General features: G+C 36.3%; 2 protein-coding genes across 2 annotated transcripts in view; both read right to left on the minus strand.

The window, feature by feature from the left end:
• Positions 1–6418, minus strand: part of LOC120187829 (villin-2-like) — an 11370-nt gene extending 4952 nt beyond the window's left edge. The window contains exons 1-6 of the mRNA XM_039191438.1: positions 6293–6418; positions 5947–6046; positions 5711–5779; positions 5378–5611; positions 5054–5231; positions 4766–4898 (exon numbers count right to left, since the gene is read on the minus strand). Of these exons, the coding sequence (XP_039047369.1) occupies positions 4766–4898; positions 5054–5231; positions 5378–5611; positions 5711–5779; positions 5947–6046; positions 6293–6351 (773 nt within the window). The 5' untranslated portion in view covers positions 6352–6418. The remainder of the gene's footprint in view (positions 1–4765; positions 4899–5053; positions 5232–5377; positions 5612–5710; positions 5780–5946; positions 6047–6292) is intronic.
• A 1586-nt stretch (positions 6419–8004) lies between these two features.
• Positions 8005–13161, minus strand: LOC120187791 (GTPase Der-like). Its single transcript, XM_039191424.1, is given in 13 exon segments — positions 8005–8373; positions 8375–8520; positions 8638–8775; positions 9025–9210; positions 9502–9627; positions 10039–10226; positions 10229–10267; positions 10867–10904; positions 10906–11124; positions 11402–11626; positions 11737–11761; positions 11764–11971; positions 12811–13161. Coding segments are annotated over 13 exon segments (1833 nt in total). The 5' UTR covers positions 12952–13161; the 3' UTR covers positions 8005–8219.
• Positions 13162–16587: the final 3426 nt, after the last annotated feature.

Here is a 16587-nt window from a genome sequence, read left to right on the forward strand (position 1 = left end):
TGCCAAAGTGTGTGGAGGTTGAGGTAGGGGCATGGTTGCCTTGATCAATTTCGGTGAAAATACATGATGGTTCGATGGGTGTAATTAAGGTGGTTGTGCCCTGGTTTCCATCATGCTGTTCTAAATTCAAAGTGTTTGGTCATTTGGACAAGAGTTGCAATGAGGTTATTGCAGGCGACAAGGGAAAAAAGGAATGAAGGGATAAGAAGGGTAGCTTCCTTTTGAGGCTAGGCAAGGAAGCTCTGGTTCAAAGTCTCAAGTTCAGAATCATGGGGATCAATCTGTTGTTGCTACTTTGCAAGGTACTGAGGGAGTGAATGTTTTGCAGATCGAGGGAGAAGGTGGAGTGAGTTTTACTGGAGTTGAAAATGTGGCTTTGGAAATTGCAGAGGTGAGTATGATAGTGGTGTTGTGAGTGCTTCTTCTTATTTAAAGGAGGGTAGGTAAGTTGGGTCTACTGGAGTGGGTTCACATTTGGATCCTTCATTTGAGAGGAGGAGGGGTAAGGGAAAGAAAGGGGATAAGGTAAGGGCTACTTTTACTTGTTCCTCTAATAAAATTGAGGTCCTTGGTAGTGTGGAGGAAGATGAAGGCTTAAAGAAGCCGAAGCTTGCTTCTCAGGGGGTGGCACACATTCTGCAGGAGATGAAGGCTAAAAATAAGGACCTCGTGGAGAAAGTTAAAAAGGTAAATGATGTTGGTTTAGCAGCAGGTGTTAATTTTTCTCCATGTATATGATGTTTTCTGAAATATCAGGGGCTTTAATCGCCCTACTAAACATGCAAGGGTAGTGAGTAGAGTAGAGAGATTGAATGTTGAAATTTTATGTCTAATTGAAACTAGGGTTAGAGAACATAATGCTTCTGAGATTGTGGCTAGGTACTCTGAGTATTGGAATTATGTTTGGAATTATAGTCATATTGGAAATGGGAAGATTTGGGTGCTTTGGAAGAAAGGGTTGCAATTTTCTGTTGTGCATGTGTCTGATCAGTCTGTTTCTTTGAAGGGTGTTTTGGAGGATAAGCCTGTGGTTGTTATTGTTGTGTATAGGAGCAATGACAGTATTGCTAGGAGAAATCTATGGCATTCTCTGCAAGCCGTGGAGGCCGGGTCTGGTGGGGGATTCTGCTTGGCTTGTAGGAGGTGACGTTAATGTCACTGCTACTTCCAATGAGAACTTTAGCGATGAGGGGGTTATTGGGTAGGTCCCTACTGATATGGAGGAGTTGCAGGTTTGTATGGACGGGCTTGGTTTGATTGATCACCCTTATTCTTGCCCTGTTTATACTTGGTCTAATAAACATGAAGTGGGATTTATTGCCACGAAGTTAGATAGGATTTTGGTTAATGATAATTGGTGTAATGTGTTTACTCAATCTCACGTTGAATTTCAAGCTCTTAGGGTCTCTGATCATTGGATTAGTGTTGTTTGGTATGCTCAGGAGAATCTTGCTTCAAGACCAAAGACTTTTAAAATTTTTAATATTTGGATGCTGCATCCTGAATTCAGGGAGATGGTTAACTGATCTTGGAGAGAACCTTCACAGGGGAATCCTATACAGATCTTATTTGGTAAGCTGAAGAGACTAAAGCCAGTTTTGAGAAGATTTAATAAGGATACGTTTTCTGATATTTCTAAGAGGGTTCTGGAGAAGAGGGATCAGTTGGAGGGGCAACATTTAAATCTATCTGGTGTTGGGGATCATAGTTTGGATACGGAAAGGAAGTTGATGGTGGAGTTAGCTGCGTTGGAGAAGGCTGAATGTTTTTTTTATCAGCAAAAGGCAAAAGTGGCCTGGATTCAAGATGGGGACCAGTGCACTAGGTTCTTTCATTCACAGGTTGCTGTAAAGAATAACACTATTAGGGTGCTACAAGATGAGGAGGGGCATAAATTGGGAACTTTTGACTTTATGGCAGTTGAGATGGTGAGATTCTTCACCCAACAAGTTGGGACTGCTGATGAGTTTGTAAATATAGGGATGTTGATGGACTTGCTTGGGTATTCCCTTCCTGGTGGAGTTAGTGATGACCTAGTTAGAGAAGTCACTAGGAATGAGATTAAGGCGGTATTTTTTAGCCAAGGCAATGACAAAGCACCTGGGACTGATGGGTTTACTACTGGGTTCTTTAAGGCAGTTTGGGATATTGTTGGGTTGGATGTTTGTGTTACAGTTAACTTTCTGCTACATTACATCCTGCTTTTAACTTAATTGCAATTACTTTTGTGCCTAAAGTGCCAAATCCTAGCATGGCTAGAGATTATAGACCTATTTCCTGTTGCTCTATAGTTTATAAGGTGATTACTAAAATTCTTGTTGCTAGGCTTGTTCCTTTACTCCCTGGAATGGTCCCTATGAATCAAGCTGCTTTTGTGATGGGTAGGAGTATAATTGACAACACCCTTTTAGCTTAAGGGTTGGTGAGGGGGTATGGTAGGAAATCCCTCTCTCTTAAGTGTGCTTTAAAAGTTTACTTGCAGAAGGCTTTTGATTCTCTAAGTTGGGATTTTGTGCTTGGGATAGGTTTTCTGTCTCTTTTAATGGGAGCCTAGTTGGTTATTTTCTTGGTATGAGGGGTGTGATGCAGGGGATCCTTTGTCCCCTATTTGTTTGTTTTGTCAATGAGTGTTTTGGCAAAGATGTTGGACGGGGCTGTTGCAAGTAAGATTTTCCAATTCCATCCCAAGTGTGATAGGCTAGGGTTGACTCATCTGTGTTTTGCAGATGATTTGTTGGTGTTTTATAGGGGATATATTGGCTCTATTATGGTGGTTAAGTGTGTTCTGGATGTGTCTATGAACTCTCGGGGCTTAGGTTTAACTCTTCTAAATCTGAGCTTTATTCTTCTGGCATGTCTGAGGATCAACTGAGGCTTGTTCATTAGATTATAGGGTTTTGTCTTGGAACTCTGCCTGTGAGGTACTTGGGGGTCCCCTTGTGACCAGAAAGCTGATTGAAAGGGATTGTTCTGGTCTGGTGGAGAAGATTAAAGGCAAGATTGGTAAATGGTCTAGTAGAAGGTTGAGTTATGCTGGTAGGATGCAGTTGATTAGGGTTGTTTTGCATAATGTGGCTAATTTCTAGTGCAAACAATTGGTTCTGCCTACTGCTGTTGTCAAGAGGGTTGAGCAACTTTATGCTCGATTTTTATGGAAGGGGGATATGCTTGCTAAAGGATATAGAGTTAGTTGGGAGTGTATATGTTCTCCTAAGTCTGAGGGTGGCATGGGGATAAGAAGTTTGAAGTGTTGGGGCAAGGCTTGTGTGTTTTTTCTGATGAGGAATCTTCTTGCTAATGAAGGGTCCTTGTGGGTGGCCTGGGTCTATACTTATGTTTTTAAGGGTATAGACTTTTGGAAAGTTGAATGTAAGAATCATTTTAGTTGGGTTTTGAGGAAGATCTTGGGATTAAGGGAGGAGGCTAGGTATTTGGTTGGTGGCAGGTCTAACTGGGGAGGGATTACTGCAAGGTGGTTTTGGGAAGAGCTTCGAGTAGAAGGGACAAAGTTCAATGGTAGAGGCTTATCTAGTTTTCTATGAGTGTCCCAAAGCATTTTGTTATCACTTGGATGATAACCATTGATAGGCTTCCTACAGCTGATGGACTGTCAAGAATGGGGGTAGTTGTTGATGCTGGATGTAGGATCTGTGGTGGGAGGGAGCAAGATTCTAGGGATCGTATTTTCTTTGAATGTTATTTTTCCAGGAAGGTTTGGGAGGTGGTTTTGAGGCTGTGTGGCATTCGTAGGGTGGTGGGGACTTGGAATGAGGAGTTGCTTTGGGTTGTTTCTAGGCTCAAAGGTAAATCTCTCTTGGTGTATGTGTTGAAAATTGCTTGATGTGCTTTTGTCTATTATATTTGGGAAGAAAGGAATTTCAGGTAGTTTAGGAATATTAGAAGTGTAAATGAGATTGTAGATATCATAAAGGGTGTTGTTAGGATTAAAGTGTATAGGAAGAGCATTAGGTTTGATGCAGTAAACCAGGCTCTGTGTGATGCTTGAGGCTGCAATTTTTCTTTGGGGGGGGGGGACTGTTGTTGTGTTGTATTCTTTTGTAGCAGCCTTTGGCTGCTTTCTTGGATAATAAGATTTCAATTTATCCCAAAAAAAATTACCTATACATAGGGCATATAATATATGCTCAAAATATCGTTTGTATCCCTTTCCCTTTTGAACAATAAAATGCAAATGTGGTGTATGAACTACATAACTCTCAGCTTAACTTTAATGCTGCCTCTCAACTTCAGTACCAGTCATAACATTCTTGATAATACATTAAAGAAACTGACTTCAGATTTCTTGCAGAATAAAGATAACAGGTAGGAATTCCAAAAGAACATTTGAGAAACATGCGATATTTAACGGAGTAGATAAAACTTTTAAGGTTTCATACATCCACTGGTTGAGATTTATTGGTAGACATTAGCCAGAAGAGGACGGCTTCATTTAAGAAATGTTAATTTGAAGGTAACAGATTAAAAGTGAAATCCGAGGAAGCATAAGGATTTCAAGTACGTAAAAAAGAACTTTTGAGACTGTCTTGCAGCAATAAACGAATAAAACAACTTATCTGAGTGAAAGAGATTGGGGCTACAGGCTTATCAATTAGGTTGTAATCACTTAGAAACTGAAGTACTGTTCCTAACAAATGAATAGAATGCATTGTCTTAGCATCTAACTTAAATAATATTCTAGACATACCAAAATCCTCATTTCCTTGCTACTAGGAAAAATAAACAGAAGATACAATTATAGATTTACCTATAAAGTTTAGGAGTAGTAGTCTCAGGAATAACTTCATCTTCACTGGTAACCTTCTTGCTTATTGGAGCAAAACCACCAAATAGGACCCAGAACTCACCAGAGTTGGGCTCAGTGCCCATTCTCCCATCCTCTGGAAAGGTGATTATATTTGTGCATATATAAGTGAAGATCGACAAAACGGAAACTAAATAAGTAAACCTTGCATTCAATTCCATTAATACTTGTAGAGAAGTATTGATTCAGGAGAAACAGCAATGTTTATACTGTAAATGCATGCATCCTCACCAACGATTGCAAGATCACAGTCTCCGTCGTGATTCTTTTCCTTTAAAAACTGAATAACATCTAATGCCTTTGCCCTTTCCTGAATATTAGATTGTGCACCATTGAACTGATAAATCTTTTTTTGAGTGTCCAGGATAAACACATCATCATGATTCAGTGAAGACCGAGCAAAAGGAACCTGAAACATCATAATGAAAAATGGTATTTTCCCAGATCTAAAGTAGTCTCATACTAAATACTTGATAATTAATTTCATATAGCCTTTTTTTTTCCTTTCCTTTTGGAATCGGTATTCACCAAACTTATTTTAAGAGCTTCAGCTACCTGTTTCAGTTTTGCAACTCGCTTTCCTCTGCAGAGATACAACTGTGTCTCAAACTCTCCTTCAGCTTTTTTAATTCCTGAAGCAAAACCACCCTCCAGTTGTATAATGCAAGGTCTAAAGTATGACACAAATTTGTCAGATTCATGTCCTTGAAGTTCCCTGTACTGCACAGCACGTCCTCCTAGTACTGCGTCTAGCTCAAAGGCTTTAATAGCAGATGTTCCAGCTTCATCCTGCATGTGCCAACACCATCTCAAATGATGTTCTAGTTCATTTGGAAGAACATTTAAATCCTCAAAAGGTTAAGTAGAAGAAAGGAAGCAAAAGCACACCTGACTGGTATCTTTCCCGATCCAGTAGTGCATGTCATGCAGATTTTGACCACCCTTGCTTGCTGTTGTCTACAAATATATAAAGATATATTTGTATATATAAAACGGGAAATGAAATATAAATACAGGGGATAATGATTCGAAATGGTTCATCCAGGTTCAGAAATGTATGTTGTGGGCGTGCATCCACACAAGAGAGCAAGCAAGTTTGTGAGAGGGGAAGAGAGATTCAGCACCTGTAATACAATGTAAGAATCGCCCATATAGAATTTTCCATAGTCAGACTTTGGCAAAGGAACTAGCTGAGAATTCTCAATACGCCAAATTTCAGTCCCGCTACAAGATGTTAAGTCCAACAGCCTTGAGGTAAAAAATTATCAGGACATATAAGAAACATAAGCACACATCTTAAAATGAAAAAATAACATTTGCATTATCTTGTCCTGCTGTGATTGGACAAAACTCAGTGATTGATTCCAGTCTTCCTTATCAATACAAATACACTCATATAATGAAAAAGTTAAAAGAAAAAAGGGTTTGTTCATAACTCCACAACTTATATGCCCTTTGTTTTAAGGATACGGTTTCTGACCCACTCCATGAAATGCGGGTTCTTTTACATCTTTTGCAGAGCTAGACATTTCTGGGAGTTTTCCTTGTCACTGTTTCTTAAGCAAAACTTGAATAGCTCAACTTGAGAGTCCAACCTTTCGGCAATATGGAAGTACAAACAACATAAAAAAACAGTTACCAGGTCATGCAAGGAAACAAAGTTAACTTGCAGTACAAAATAAATAAGACAAACCTTTTTAACAATGCTTACAACAATTCAAGCTGCCTAATAATATGTTCCTATACCCCGAATCGTTATATAATCAGAAAACAAAAGATGTGAGTCTAGTTATCAGGAAAAACAAAGCAAAAAATATTTTGACTTTTAATAACAGTATCAATCAAAATAAATCCCAGCTTTTCACAATCATCACAAGAAGCAAATATCGGCAGAACATATGTACTATCATGATCCAGTGTTGAGAAATTTCACACAACTGCATGATATTTTGATCAGAAACATGGGCTTCCTAGAGTTATGAATGAGTGCATTGCATATGCAGATATAAAGATCAGCAACAAGCCGTTTGAGGAATCGAACTGAAGATCAATGAATGAATGATTGTTTGATTACATATGTTAAGAAACATATTTCTAACAACATCGACACGGAAAGATAATTCAGCGATTTCAAAACATGAGAAAGCATCGTGGAGAGTTGTGAAAGAGATTAAAATTTATTCCCAACAACAACCATTCAAAACTAAAACTGTCTCATGATCATTAATGCTTATTAAGTTATTAAAAACAACAAATCAAATCGTTTCCATAGCTTAAAGCATAAAACATGGAGAAAAGTATGAAAGTTGACACCAGCATCAGACGATATTAAAACAACAGCTATAGAAAAAGAAACAAAGCACATTAAAATATAGACAAAATCAATCATTACCCAGAACAAAAACATCAATCAAACAGGAACCAAATGAGATATAATCCGAAAGGAAAAACATCATACCAATGACACCTCCTCCGAAGCATATAAAAGAAACGTGAATTATTGTTTTTTTTTTTTCAGGCTTTCTATGGATTTGTGAATTGGAAAACATGAAACTGATAGAATGAATTATGATGGTTAAGACAGGTAAAAGCGAAATTTGGGTTACATTTTGGATGGAAGGAAAATATTTTCGAGCGTTCGAGGCAGTGGCAGAGCCGCTATTTTAGGCAAAAACAAATGTCACGAAATGATGACACTCGTGTGCCCAAGTTTTAGTAATATCGAGGAAAAAATAAAGGAAGATCCTATTATTATTATTATTGTGTTTCTAAATTTATTTTGATTTAAGTTTAGAATTTAAAATTTTAATTTAATTATAGGTTACAAATTATTATATTTATTGGATGTAACATTTTTTATTATAATTATAGATGCAGCTCTTAGAAGAAGGATTTTAAATTAGGGTAAAGAACACAAATGATATCCCGACTTTAGCGTACTACTTTATTCTCGACTTTAGCGTACTACTTTATTAAGTCATTCGATTATTAAAAGTTACAAAATAATCATTTAATTATAGAATGTTATTTTGTTGAGTCCTTCAACTATAAAAGTTACAAAATAATCATCTACTATTTATTATTATGTTCCAAACTCGTCCTTTTTCGTTAGAAAATAGACGATATTTTGAGCTGGACGTTAATTTGTTAACTGTGATATAATAAAATTTAATTCAAAAATCTCAAAAGACAATCATATCTCAATCATCATGTTAAAATTCAACTTAAACATCCGCCAATTTAAATTTACACAATGTAATACAAATAAAGCCTGCTTAATTTAAGAAACAAATAAATTTTCCTTCTAATTAAAGGAAGGAAAGTACAAACCTATCCTTTTTCCAATTTCATCCTACCTGTTTTCCTCCTCCAAAGAAATAAACTGGCAGTGCCATGCCTAAACAAGGACACTTCTTTTGTCCGATGGGGTGCGTTCAACCGTTTTACCAGTACACTGGCTGCCCTTACTGCTATTCCCTCCGGCCATTCTCGGAACGGAACGCTGCATTATCCGGATCGGAATTCCGCCCATGTCAAATCCTCCTTCAAAGATTTGTTAGAAACCTTACATATGTATCGGAGAGCTTGGTGTTCCCATTCACGAAGGCGACGAAAGTTGGAGGCCTGGCTTTCACTTGAGTGAAGTACTTGATCTTGGTTTTGGCACCGTGGTCTTTCCAAGAATGTCGGCTCGTAACCTAAACCAACAGGAACAACGACGGATCGAAATAGAAGAACATATAAAAACTCGAGTACAAAATTTCACTTTCAGGGTTCTAAGATGAGAATAAAAGTAGAAGATATAAACGACGGACCTTGAGCAACCAACGGTTAAGACGCGCAGTGGACAACCTTAAACACCACTTCTCGTACGTATCGATGACTTGAGACATGACAGCAGCACGCCCTTTTCCGTCTATTGCTGAGATGAACACAACTGGTATCCCAGTTATCTGTTGGCAATGCCATGGTAACATAAAAATATCATCTAATGGTAATTATCAAATAATTCATCTATAAGATCCGGGTGTTCGATGAAAGCACATAACATCATCTGTAGAAGATCCGGGTGTACGACGAAAGCACATAACATCATCTACAAAAGATACGGGTACGACGAAAAGAACATATAATCTCAATTTTTCCACACATTCTTCTATTATTAATTACTAAAATTGAAAATAGGGATTAAGCCGACGGACCTGGGGTATAACCATCTGAATTTCCTGAGGAACAGCTTCCATGATTTTTTTATATAAAGCGGAATTTCTTTTCCCCTTTAGAAGATCCATCTTGTTCACAATTACAACCAAACCACGACCTTCTTCCACAGCTTGTCTTGCTATAACTACTTCAGCATGCGTCAAGCTACGCCAAGCTTTTACAACCTGAACATTGTCCCACAGAGATGGCAATGATATTAAATTTTAATCTACTATTTGCCCGGGGTAGGTCGGATTTTCTAATTTTCCATATATCTGGAGGGTCCTTGGAGATCATATCCCCCATAACCGTGTGTCAGACACGAGTTCATAAAGAACAATAAAGAGCTGGAGCAACATTGACCTAAAGCTTCCAAACATGTGAAGCGTCAATTATGCCCCTCATATTAGAAAGGGTTGGCCTCCGAAAACCGATCATTTAAATATACGAGACATTATATATAATGAATGACAAACCTCTTCAGCATCAAGAACCAAAGCAACTACATGAGCTCTCATCAGATTTTTTCTCGATTGCATGATGCTCAATGAAGCGGGACCTTTATGCCGGTTGCCTCTTTGCAACCAACCAGCAGTATCAACCTGGATATAAACACATCAAAATCAAGATAAGAAATACTTGAACTAAAAGTCAGTTCATTCAAAGACTTAAATAAAAAAACTAGGAATAGAATATCACAGTAGCCAAGAGAAGAGCCTTTGTAAATTTCAGATTTAGATTAGTCATTATGATAACTAAAGGGAAACTGCCCTTATGATAACTTTCACGAGGATAGTTCTCCAGAGAGCCTCGATAATTTAGATAGTAAAAGACAACGAAAATGGAATCAAACATCAACTTTATTTTTGTGGTACTGGATTCAACGCATTTCAGAATTTTACAGAATATATATATATATATATGCAAAGAGACTTGGCATATAAAGTTTAAATAGACAGTTTGATTACATCAAGTGATGGAACAAAGATTTAAAACAAGCTAAATATTTATACCAGATAAACCGTTCTCCCCTGATATTGAAATTGTGCTCTGACTGAATCTCTAGTCAAACCAGCTTCAGGACCAACCAAAACACGATCTTCTTCTAACAATGTATTTAGTAATGTCGACTTCCCAACATTTGGTCGGCCAACAATAGCCAATTGTAGTGGCACCTTAGATTCTTCATCAACCTTACAGAGTCACAATTTTGGTTGAAGTTTTCGTGTTGGCTACTGTTGCCTAGGGCAAGTCAAAAACAAACACGATGAAAAAGTCAGAAAACAGGGGAGGAAACAATGAGTGCCTTCAAAAGAAGTGTACAAAATACCTGGGCTATGATCCACTTTTTCCTAGAAATCCACCATAGTTGACAAAAGAAAGTGAAAATCACGTAGCCAAGGCTTAAGTTCCATTTATATTCACGCCTAGTATGTTTGGATCTAAAACTTAAGCTAAGGGTGTATTTGATAAACACTGAAAATTCTTGGACCGTTTAAATGAAAACTTTTAATGGTTTAATGTTATCGATGTGTATGGTATATTATTTTAAATTTAAATTCTACCAAAATGGAAAATTTTCAATCAATTTTCAATCTTAAGCCATTAAAGGGTACTTACTAAATACAACCAGATTTAGCTAATTATATTAACCTTGAATAATATCTCTTCAGTATTTATTCTTCAGTAGAATACCAAATTTTTTTCATAATAACAATCCAATAACTAATTTTTCTATTTAACAAATATCACCTAAGTTCAGCAAAGCACAAATATTAAGCGCAACACAACAGCTATCCTCATCATGAAGGACAGAGTTTTAACAATAATAGAGTGCTTACCATCTAAAACTTTGTTCATATAACTCTCAAGCATTGGACAGAGATTCATAAAGCGTTGTCATTCCCAGCCCAGTCTCAGCAGATATAGCAATTGGTTCACCAAATCCTAATTTCAGGGCTTCTGTAGCAGCTTCAGCAAAAGAGTTTGTATCATTATGAAGCGATTCAGATTTATTCATGGCTACTATAAGATTGATTCCTGGTGCATGCTTGCGTAACCACCTTCCAACCTCCTGATCCAATGGATGTAGCCCAGTTCTAGACTCAATAAAGTACAAAGAAATAAATTTTAATTAGCACATACTGGAGAAAGAAACCCTCAAAATAATGACCTCAAAACTTTTGTACCCAACACCATGATTGAAGATGTTAAAGAAATTGATGTGATGCAATGTAATGTAATGTCTTCTCAAAGTTTTCAAATAAATTTTTAAAAGTAAACATCAGATAATGTCTTAAATTTTCAAAGTAATCAAGTTGTGCAATCATGAGTAGATATCCATGCATGTATAAGAGATCCATAATAAAGACTGACCTAACATCAATAAGAAAAATTGCAAACTGAGTTCTAGCAAGCACATTTGCGGTCATGGCAGATGTTCTATTTAGAATAGAACCGGATGAAGCTTCTGTTTCCAAGCCAGCAGAATCCAGTACTTTAAACCGCAGATCCCCCAATTTAGCAAGCCCTTCCCTTATGTCTCTAGTGACATGATCATCAGGTGTGTTGTACACAAGAGCCTCTCTCCTCCTTATCAAGCTAAACAGTATTTGACCAGAATAAATAAAAATAACAAGTAGAGAACGTTAAAAAAATTGTGTGATGCATGGAAAAGACAGGAGATTGAGAGCGAGAAATTAGCTACTAACCGGTTAAACAATGCAGACTTCCCACATTGGGGCGACCAACAATCATGACAGTGGGAAGCAGATTAATGTCTAATTTGGTGAAATCAACAGGTTTTTTATTGGCAACTGTAGCCCCTTCAGGAGTCTTGGAATGAGGTTGAGACACACCATCCTTAGAGACAGTTAACGTGCAAAATCTCACAGTAGCTTGAATCGAATTCCTAAAGTTGTTAAGCAGATGACCACTTCCATAACTCTTGAAAACAGATGAAAACAACATATCAGCAGATGAGACATCCATACAACACTTTAAAAGAAAATAAAACATAACAAAATAAATAACACTGAAAACAACAGCTCTACATAAAAGGTGAGACAAGTTTGTAGAGAAGCTTATAGGTAAGCAGATGATCTTGCTACTTTGGCCAAACAAAGTAGATGGAGACTGACGTGATTAGACTTTAGAGCAATATTTTTTGCAGGTAGTTCATTCTATCTGTTAGAGGGGTGCTGGGATCTTATGTGATTTAGAAGTACACAGTTTATTCTTAACATGATATAATTACACAAAACAATACGATTCAAAAACTTATATAACACAAACTATTAAGCATAAAAATTTATATAAAATACAGAATATATATCAAGACCATTCGAATACATGGACAACTGACATGTCTAGTCTAAGCTCCTATGTACCAACCCCCCCCCCCCCTTCCCCCCACACACAAAAAGGGGGGGGGGGACTCAGTAATACTTACATTAAAAGAACAACATTTTAACATTGGGTATCAGTTTAACCAAATTGAAAGGAAGAAACAACTTTTATCCAAGTTTTGAGCTGCTCCATAGCATTAAACTTGATAAGCACGCTCATTAGTTCACTAGAGAAAGACAATATTTTGAAATCCAAACTTCAGAATAATCTTAATCTAACTCAATAAATCAAAACATATCACTGATTCTTCCATTATAACATGTTTCAATCATATAGCAAACTATGAAATGCGATTCAATTATCAGGCTCTTGTTTTCATAAAGAACAACCAAATACTTAAATTGGAACAATTCCAGAACTTAAAGAAAGAGAGTTACCAGAGAAACGGGAGCTTTGAAGTGGTTAACAAGAGCTGGAGTGCATAGATTCTCTCCAATTCCATGCCGATGATGTCTCCTTAAATACTCCGTGGCTGCCGCCTTCGCCGAACTCCTAAGCCTACTGCGGTTCAAAATCATTTCCTTTTTTCCTGCTTATCAATTCATAAAAATAAACGATCGCTTTTCACCCACACGAGGCGACAAACACAAAATACTACACCTTGTCCGGCCGGCCTCGACCGTAGCTCCAATCACCGACCGGAATGAATCGCCGAAGAAGCTTTTAGTGATTGTTTAACCTAATTTATATCAAGGAAGAAGGGAAGCCTGTCAGCCACCGCCATATAAGAGAGAAGTTAGCCGCCTGACTTAAGTAGTTAAGTTCAGTTCTTACCTAGCGGGCATAAACGGCCTAAAAATGACGGGTCATTTCACATTTAGTCCTTTAATTTATAACTTCTTCCAACTTGGTCCTTGAACTTTTCTTATATTAATGTTGAACTTATTTTTTTTTGTCACTGACATAATATCACATCATCAAAAATATTAAAAATAGAAAAGTTATCTAATTTAGAGATTAATGTATACAAAGAAAAATCTAGTGATCAAATTAAAAAATATTAAATTCAGAAACTAGACGTAGTTTTGTCCCTTTCTTTTAAATTAGCTTTCTTTAAAAAAATTATTTTTTAATCATCGGTACTTAATTTATTATTTATTTATCGTATCATTTATGATAATATCACTAATTTAGCCTAATATACTTTATTTGTATTATTATAGTTCGAACATTAAAATTTAATATCTCATTCCACTCGATTATTCACGAAAAAAATGCACAATGACAATGATAAAACTAAAGCAATGGTAATTTAGATCTTATAAGTTTAAAGTGAACAAGTATGACACTTACTTTAAATTGGTCTCTAAACTTTTAAATATTTTAATTTTATCCCTAAATTATGACTATCATTCTGAATTAGTCCTTAAATTCTTGAAAACTTTAATTTCATCTCCAAACTATGACTTTCATCCTAAATTAATCCCCAAACTTTTTGAACATCTCAGTTTCATCCCAAACTACATGTATATACTAATCATACCCTTGTTAATAAAATCTTTAGGCCAAGTTATGTTATTATATATTTTTGGGCAAAAATTAGGTTAAACTATGGTTGAAATTAATTACATATTTGGTTGAATTTAGGGATGAAATTGGAAAATTCCAAAGTTTGGGGACCAATTTAGAAAAAGGGTCACTGTTTAGGGATTAAATTAGAATGTTAAAAATTTAAGGGTAAATTTAGAATGAGAGTCTTAATCGGGGTGAAATTAAAATTTAAAAGTTTAAGGACCAATTTAAAATAAAAGTTATAGTTTGAGAACATATAATGCAGTTAACTCAAGTTTAAATATTAGATAATTTATTCTTTGTCTCCAAATTTAGAATTCAAATGTTTAATAAATCTTTGTAGATTTGACGTTCAATAATTTAATCTCTCTCGATATTTAATCTTAACTTCATCCTTTACGTCACAAAATAATTAAGTTCATATAACATGAAACATTACACATACACAACTCATCTGCCACAATTCTACTAAATCAAGATAAACCAAGTAAATATCGAAGAAAATCACATCCGTAACATAAAATCTCGCGTCGGTTCGTATTTAAAAGAGTTCCAAAATAACCGAAACCTAACAGCATCATTCCCCACGGTTAGAGGCTTCATGTAAGCTCAAACCAACATGGCAGCTATCAAGTACAAGTACCAGCATTTTCACTGGCAGCGCCATGGCCAGTGGCTGCTTCTTCGTTCCTGCATTCATCTGCAACTTTCCGAGGCGTTTGCGCCTCGATATCTTTCCCGGGACGCCGGCGGCCGTCTTTACGATCCTTTCGGCAAATCCACGACACGAAACCGAAAAACACCAACAGAAACAGAATCCCGACGTACTACAACACAAAACACGTCCACTTCAATCGTAAATTCATTGCATGCAACATAAGCAAAGAGCCAAAAGAAATTCACTCACCGTGTGGTACGACACCATGATGATCGGCTGGGCCAAGTGATGGGATTGAACTATGAGAAATGTGATTTGATTTTTTTTTCTCGATGCTGTCATTCTGTTCAGTGTTGACGCCATTAAATATGTGCTGAGCACAGAATCTATTGCATAGACAAAAAGTAGCATACTCAACGAGCAGTGAAACAGTTTGATCGTTACCATCTAACACTTAGTCTCCTGCTATCATTGTTGTCTTGTGGCTTAATAGAATTTTAGGTGCCTAAACTATACCTCAAATTGAGTTTTGGTGGCTAAAGAATTTTTCGTCAAAAATAGGTGCCTAACGTTTCGGAACGTCTCCTCGACCGTTAGGCCGTTAAATTTGGCCGTTATCTGACACGTGTCAGACATAAAATTTCAAAAAAATATTTTAAAAAGATTTAATGTTATGATTTAAAAAAACCCTCGAAATTCTACCACCGATCGATCATTGTCAGTCTATAACTGTCACCATTGACACCATCAAAATCGTCTCGCCACTTCGACGAAAACTCAACCCCTAGCCACTATGAATTTGCGTCGATCACTGTGAAAAGTGTTGCGAAGGGTCACTAGTTTTCTAAGTTTTTCTTGTTGTTTTCCAACGATTCCAACATTTACAGCTAGTCGTACGTTACACGGCCGCCACCATTAAGTTCCTTGCCTTGTTCTGAACAAAATTCATCCGGTGGTGACCCTTTGTCGTCGCCACAAGTGGGGGGATGGGAGGGAGAGGGACAACCTAGGGTTGATTTTGTTTCAAAAACATAATATTTCTATTATTAAAAATAAAATATATACCGGTAGACACCTAAAAGTGTATTGAAGAAAACATTAGGCACCTATTTTTAACAGAAAAAATTTTAGGTACCAAAAATTAATTTGAGGTATAAATTAGGTATTAATCCTTTTCTTATGTATTAAGCCTTAATGTTGGGAAGCAAATCACAGTAAGTTATTTACACCTACGTGATCTTCGGATCGTGAACTCCGTATGAAGTACTCTTTGAAACTCTTTACATGGAAGAGAGAGAAATTATAAAAATAGATGTATCAAATTACAATATATTAAAACTATAATGGCTAAAATTTAAATTTTTGTCATAATAGAGGGACCAAAATCGTAATTTTACCTTATAAAAAATAGAGGGACCACTTTGTGTTATAAAAGAGAACAATTCAAGAAAACACAGTCGCTTTTTTTTTTACCTTTAAAGGAAAGCTTCCTTCATTTCAATTGAATTATTAACATACTTTAATTGGCAATCATATTAAGAACATTATAATTATTGGAATAACTTTGACTAATTTGGAAGAAATCAAATATCATAGGACCATTTGTTGCTTTGATCTCCAATTATTTGTCTTAAATGATGCAAACTCGATTATATATATACACGATAAATATAAGATTAAACAATGAATTTTGGTGGAAAAAAAACTTTGGTCGTTCAATTTCCCGTGTTTCTGTTTTAGTCACTAAATGCTAGAAATTTTCAATTTAATCATTGAACTTTCGAATTATTTCTATTTTAGTTACATGAATATCAAGTGTCTAACGTCGCTTAAATTTCTTTAGTAAATTTATGCCCAAAAAAATAACCTTTGAACTTTTCTCTCAAACCTACATTTTTACACTCCCTTTGATTCACCGACACCCAAAGTATTTTCTTTCAGATCCGAATGGTGGAAAGGCTGAGGAGGACGAGAAAGAAACATA

This window comes from Hibiscus syriacus, unplaced genomic scaffold (genome assembly GCF_006381635.1).
Source record: "Hibiscus syriacus cultivar Baekdansim isolate YM2019G1 unplaced genomic scaffold, ASM638163v2 tig00004041_pilon, whole genome shotgun sequence".
Classification (NCBI taxonomy): domain Eukaryota; kingdom Viridiplantae; phylum Streptophyta; class Magnoliopsida; order Malvales; family Malvaceae; genus Hibiscus; species Hibiscus syriacus.